The sequence below is a fragment of the Nicotiana tomentosiformis genome, chromosome 3, assembly GCF_000390325.3.
Source record: "Nicotiana tomentosiformis chromosome 3, ASM39032v3, whole genome shotgun sequence".
Classification (NCBI taxonomy): domain Eukaryota; kingdom Viridiplantae; phylum Streptophyta; class Magnoliopsida; order Solanales; family Solanaceae; genus Nicotiana; species Nicotiana tomentosiformis.
The window spans coordinates 7,476,616-7,483,377 of record NC_090814.1 but is presented as its reverse complement, the minus strand read 5'-3'; the positions used below and the strand labels follow the sequence as shown (position 1 = coordinate 7,483,377).

Here is a 6,762-nt window from a genome sequence, read left to right as displayed (position 1 = left end):
GGTCTAATTGAATTTTAAAAAAATTATTTAGGGATATATATATATATATATATATATATATATATATATATATATATATATATATATATATATATATATATGAACTTTCAAATTAATAAGCACTCAAATTATTTAAATTAATTATATTAAAACTAAAGTTTATTATGTAACTTAATTCTATAAATTAATTTGAACTATGATTAATATGATTTATTCGTTCTTTATGTAGATGGAATATCGTAGTTGGATGTATAATAGGAATTATCCTAATCGTCATTTTTTGAGGGAGAAATTTATAGAAGGGGTTAAGGAATTTATTACGCATCCAACGCCACTTGAACCGTCTCGGATTGGAGGGTTGATTAGGTGTTCTTGTGTGAAGTGCAAGTATTTGTATTTTTTTGGATCGGAGGATGTTAAGGCTCATCTTTAGAAAAAAAGGTTTATGGATAATTATTTTGTGTGGACTAATCATGGAGAGATTGATGGTAGTGATGGTGTATTTCATAACGTAGTTGTTGGTGAAAGTAGTAGGTCGGTGGGGAATAACGTTCAACATCCTAGATACCATAAAATGGTTGCGGTTACTTTTGGGATGCACTTCGATTTTCAAACCCATGAAAGTATTGAACAACCTCCTAACGAAGAGGCAAAATATTTTTATGAACAGTTAGAGGCCGTTAGTCGTCCACTAAGGGAAGGGAATAGCTGCTCTTGTTTATTTAATGTAATTGCTATGTTGCATGTTCATTCCTAATCATCAAGTTACAAAGATAATCACTGATATTCTTGGCGGATTGTATAATGCACCCTATCCGACTTGGAGTGACTTTCCAGAGGATCTTGTGCAACAAATGTTCAACCAATTTAAGGTTTTAATACAATTCTTATCTATTTAAGCATTATATTAAGAATATTTTCATCAAACATTACATACTTTATTTACAGACTAAGTGTGCCTGGGAGGACCGGTATAATCGTGAAATTTGTGCAAATTGGGAGTACAAATATCGTAAGAGACTCTCTAATCTTTCTGCTCCGCTCGAAAGGTTAACAAGAAGCCTTTACCGGATTTATGGGAGGATCTGCAGAGGTATTGGGCCACCGAGAAATTCGAGAAGCAGAGTGAACTGGGAAAGAAGGCCCGAGCATCTAAGAAGGTGGCTCCTTGCACTGGCTGGTTTCAAGGAGCATGGGGGATACAAGGAGACAACTGGTAATTCCTTAAAATATTTCGGTATATTTTTATCGAACTATATTTATATATGTTAATTTTGTTAACACATTTTATTATATTTGTAGGAAAAAAATATGGGATGAAGATGAGTCATGATGAGTTCTTCATGGAGACTCACATCCGGAAGAAGAAGGCACCGACAGATCCAACTAGATGGGTTGAGGACCGGGCGGAGATTGCACATGTAAGTTTCATAACTACTATAAATGTTTATAATATTATATAGTTAGTAATTTTCTATCTTCTAAATAAAGGGTTCTACAAGATTAATGTGGAGGAGTACACTTAGAGCTTGCCACCGAATGAGCAAGGCGAGCGATCGCCCATTTCAGATGAAGAAGCGCAGAGGATATGGTTGGATGTTGTCGATGGTCCTAAAAAGGGGATAGCATACGGCCTTCCAGATAAATTATTTCGGCGCTATAGGGCTGAATTGCAAAGTATAGGGACTTCCGTCCAAGGCGAAGCGATTGATAGGTCGACTATATCGTCTATGGAACAGAAGATCGCAAAGATGACAACAGTGTATTGCTAAACAAAGTATTGAACTTGTCAATATTTAGTTGAGACTAGTTTTGAATGATGATTATATTGTTATTTTGTTGTTGAATATTTTAGTAGTTATTGTTGTGGTTGTTATTAGTTGTTGTGGTTGTTATTAGTTGTTGTTGTTGTTGTTAGATAATGGTTGTTAGTGTTAGTTAATAGTTTTTATTAGTTAATTGTTGTTGTTGTTGTTGTTGTTAGTATATTCATTGTTATTGATTAATTATGGTTAAATGACAGCAATGTAATGCTGCCATTATAGGATGAATATTGGTTGTAATTGGCAGGTTGTGTAGCTCAAAAATAGGCATTTTCTGCCCAGTTTTTACCCAGATTTCCGATCGAATTCGGTCGGAAATTATGAATTTATATTTATTTTTTAAATAAATCAATAATTTATTATAATTTACAACTAATTATTTAATTAAATATTTTTTTTTTAAAATTTCCAACCGAATATGGTCGGAAAATAAAAATTAAAAAATTAAAAAATTATTTGAAAATTAAAAAAAAATATTTAATTGTTTCCGACCGATTTCGGTCGGAAATTAAAGTTTGACAGTCAGTCAACGCTTTGATGTTTCCGACCGATTTCGGTCGGTACACGTTTGCGACCATCGTTTTCCCGACCAATTAAAATCGGTCGGAATTAGGTCGGAAATTATCAATTTCCGACCAGTTTCGGTCGGAAATAGCAGACGGAATTACACTGTTTTTTAGTAGTGCTAGTTGAATGCATGTAATTTTGTGAATTAATATTTCAAATAACCACATTAGAGATGAGAGAAACTGAGCGAGGAGATTGACTTGCAGTAAAAGTAGAAATGGTCAGTTAACAGAATTAGAATGGACACCTTGCAAGAATTCATGAAACTCTATTGATAGTACTGCTATTATTTTTTTTATACACCTATAGTCTTATGCAGAGAGCAACGTGAAGAATGTTTGTAGGCCTTTAGATTCAGGTTCTTGCTCTTGTGTTGTCTCTCTCTTCTCTTTTTGTGCTTCTTTCTCGTCGTGAGAATTTGGAAGAAATCCAAGAGCATCATATTGCTTCATGATACATATATTAAGATAGAAGGTAATTGTTGAGTACATTAATGAAGCGCTGCCTTTTTTCTTTTCTTTTTTCCTTCTAGTGTTTCATGATGGTTTGAAGCGCTACTTTAGATGTTAGGCGTCAGTTTTTTTTAAAGTTAGGGTAATTAAGTTTTTAAAAGGGTAAGTGGGTAATTTAATTTTTAACTTTAGGCATTTCTACTTTAAACAAGCCCTACTATTAAATCTACACTTTACCACATATTTGACCAAAGTAATGTTGATGAGATCATGATAATGCAAATTACTCGCATTGTTGCATTTATTAAATCAATAAGTGTATGCCATATATATTTTTACATAAGTTTTATTACTTTTACATGGTTAATTGATATATATTCTTATCACAATCCATCACTAAACTATGGTAAGTTAGCATGACTTTTTTGCATGTACCAAGTGTAAATTGTTTGCTTTTGTAAACGGTAAGATGATTTAATTTTCATTAATCAAAAAATATTAAGATGATTTAGAATTGGCCTAATAATAATAATTTCTTTAATCAAATCAATTAAGTTCTTCAATGAAATAAAAATATGGAAATTCTAGCGATTTGAAAAAAGAATAGTTCAAAATTTCCAAATTATAAAAAGTTGCTTTGGTCATTAAAAGGAATGAAACTAACAGACTACTAATGTTTATAGGATTTTTAGTTTCTTAAACGGATCGGAGTTACAGCTGTGTTTTTCCGGTGTCCTAATTTTAGTTTCCAAAATTGAAAGAATCTGTCTATATATATATATATATATTCCTAAACCCACCTTGGACTCCTAAACCTGCGATACGCTCTTTCTTATTCACATTCTGACAAAGTGTTTTGTGCCATTTTTCTTCAAAGTCTTCAAGAAAGAAGGGAACCCATGGAGAAGAATGTTCAATTTCGTCTCTCTGACACTAATCTGATAATGCAATTGTTGAAATTTTTGGCTGGAAAATGCTTACCAACTGAAGGATTGATTGGCTTTGTAGATATTTACAGCAAAGAGCCATGGCAGTTAATTGGAGACATTAGTTCCAAGAAAACCCATTACTTCCTCTCCCAATTGAAGAAGAAGAAACCCACTGATGCTCGATTCAAAAGAACTACTGGTAATGGGAGTTGGACACAGCAGAATAAAGGCAAGAAAATTCTTGATGAAGATGGAAGTCTGATTATTGGGTATAAAAGAAGCTTGAGTTACAAGCACAAGAAAGACTCCTCTTTGAATGGCCGCTGGTTGATGATGGAGTATTTCTTGGCTGACTCTCTTCTTCAGGAGTTGAAATCTAACGAAGCAAAAGAGTTTGTAATATGTGCGATTAAGAAGAACCCCAGATCGGAAATCAGAGAAAACACTGATGCTACTATTGTAGAGTATAAGAGGTTCATTGATCGTGTCTTGCAAGAAGGGGTTCATCTCCAAACCTCAGAACCCTCACAACAGAGTATTATGATTTTGTCTAAGAACAGTCCTATGATGTCGGAGAGCACTTCCTCTGATGTTTTATCTATGGGACAATTAGAACAAAATAATGGAATGCTGGTTCAGACTGATTCTGATGAATTCTTTGGAATACTGAACGTTCAAAATCAAGAATGCTATTATCAGGAAGGTGATGAGGAGGAATTTGATTGGGATTCTTTTTTGGATTTTGATGATCATGGTTTTGTGCAGAATGACTTGGTTTACTAATTCTGGAAAGTTGAACCTTAATGATGTTTTTGAAAAGGGAATTTTTGATTTTGGAGTTTCTTTGCATCCAAGATTTTTTTAAAATTAAATTAGGGTACTTTTAATGGGTATATCTGTGAGATCTTAGGGATTTAGGAGCATGATTCTGACATTGACTTATGTTAGGAGTATAAACTAGGATGTTTAGATTATGTTGGTGTCAAGGAATACCAACAAAATTGATTTTGTGCAATGTAGATGATGTTTTTTAAGTTCATTCTTGTTGTTTATAATGAAAAGTTCAGTTATGAAAGATGCTCTACTTTGCTTTTGCCCATTTGTTGATGTCATATTTCTTTTATCTGTTTGAAATTTTCTCTTGGTTTGGAGTTCCTTGTATTGTTATGCCTTTCACTCATTATATTAGTACTTGGAACTTTCACTTACCGGATACAAAAAAGAAGTAATGAGAAGAATCCAGTTGTTAGAATTACTCGTGTGTTTATTAGTGCAGCTAGGAACCGAAAAACAACTGCATCAGCAATATCTTTGGAACTGGAGCTCATGGTATCCTACCTCATGGTGGTTTTCAAGATTTCAAGTATGTTCCCTTTTTATTATGTATACATTACGTCTGGACAAATAAAAGCACTAATCTACAGGTCATGCAATCATCTGCTGAAAGTTAGAGGAGAAAGTAACTCCCATTCTAGTCCTATAGATTTGGATAGTAGTAATGTTTCTGAAATGGCTGAACTAGTGTGAATTGGCTTTCTTAGAATTAAAGATCGCACAGGATAAGGCCTAACTTGCAAACTTGTTTATATCTGTAGTGTGACAGTACGTGTTTCTCGGATGGATTAAATTGCACTATACATTCCTCTAGTCGTTAGATATGTTAAACTTCCAGAGAAATGTATATATTAAGCTTGCTGTTTATTAAGCCCACGCAACAGTGTATGGCATTTTCATTGTTTGCCCTTTCTGATCTACAGACATTTCTATCCAATTGACACAAGTTTTTGTACATCACAGGTTCCCTAACAAAACATTGCTTGCACCTGATGGTTCTGAGGAAGATGGAAAAGTTTGCAGCTTCGTTGACGTCGAAGAGGCTAAGGCAATTCTTAGGTTGACTCCAATATGGACTACGTGTTTGGTATTTGCCATTGTTTTTTTCCAGTCAGCCACTTTGTACCTAGCAAGGCATGATGATGGACAGATCTATTGTGTCAAACTTCCAAATACCAGCTGCGTCTTTAGAATCTTTCATTGCCTTATCTGTAATGTCGCTCTTCCTGAATATGACACTGTTCTGGTTCTGCGTCTTAACAATCCGAAGGCAACTGTTCCAGTGAGTATCTGGTGGTTAATACCTCAGTATCTAGTGTATGGCATCTCTCAGGCATTTACCATGATCGGTCTGCAGGAGTTTTTCTATGATCAGGCGCCAACAGAACTGAAAAGCATAGGTCTCTCTTTACTCCTGCGTATTTGGCATAGGGAGCTTCTTGAGAAGTTTACTCATTTCAGTAATTGACAAAGTGACTAGTAAAGATAGAAAAGACAGTTGGTAAACAACATATACGGATCCCCTCCGCCCCTTTTTTCATTACTAATGGAATATCCTTCACTATTTTACTAAAAATGGAACGAAATGATCTTGTTTTGTTCCTCGGTTGAAAAGAGATGTCTTGAGCAATCGGAGAAGCACTTTGATAAACAGATTTGATCTTGACCGATTCAATTAAGGTATTAGTGTTTGTTCTATTATACAACAAAGATCGCATTTTTTTCACTTCGTTCAAATAATGGTTTTTCGAACAACCTAAATCTGCTTATAAGGAATTCAACTGTCTAATAACCAGGTTGGATGTTGGCCATGGAAGATGATATGGAAAGTAAAAATCCCTTACAAGGTTGCTTGCTTTACATGGTTACTAGCAAAAGAAGCGGTTCTAATACAAGATAATCTAATTAAGAAAGGTTTTCACTTGTGCTCTAGATGTTACTTATGTGGAGAGGAGGCGGAGACAATCAGTCATCTCTTTTTGCATTGCAAATTCACTGTTCAAATATGGAGGATTTTTATCAGTTTAAGGGGAATTTTATGGGTAATGCCGGGAAGAATTCTTGATGTTCTAGCTTGCTGGAATAAAGAGGGCTGCCTTTCTAGTTATAAAGAGAGATGGAGAATTGTCCCAGCGTGCATATGGTGGACAATTTGGG

The 6,762-nt window shown here is 34.4% G+C and overlaps 1 protein-coding gene across 1 annotated transcript; it reads left to right on the top strand.

The window, feature by feature from the left end:
• The first annotated feature begins 3,628 nt into the window (after positions 1-3,628).
• LOC104111082 (NAC transcription factor 47-like) lies at positions 3,629-6,073 on the top strand. Its single transcript, XM_070197906.1, has 4 exons — positions 3,629-4,474; positions 5,048-5,134; positions 5,569-5,653; positions 5,785-6,073. The coding sequence occupies exons 1-4, from the start codon at positions 3,742-3,744 to the stop codon at positions 6,071-6,073; spliced, it is 1,194 nt and encodes a 397-aa protein (XP_070054007.1). The 5' UTR covers positions 3,629-3,741.
• The last annotated feature ends 689 nt before the right edge of the window (positions 6,074-6,762 follow it).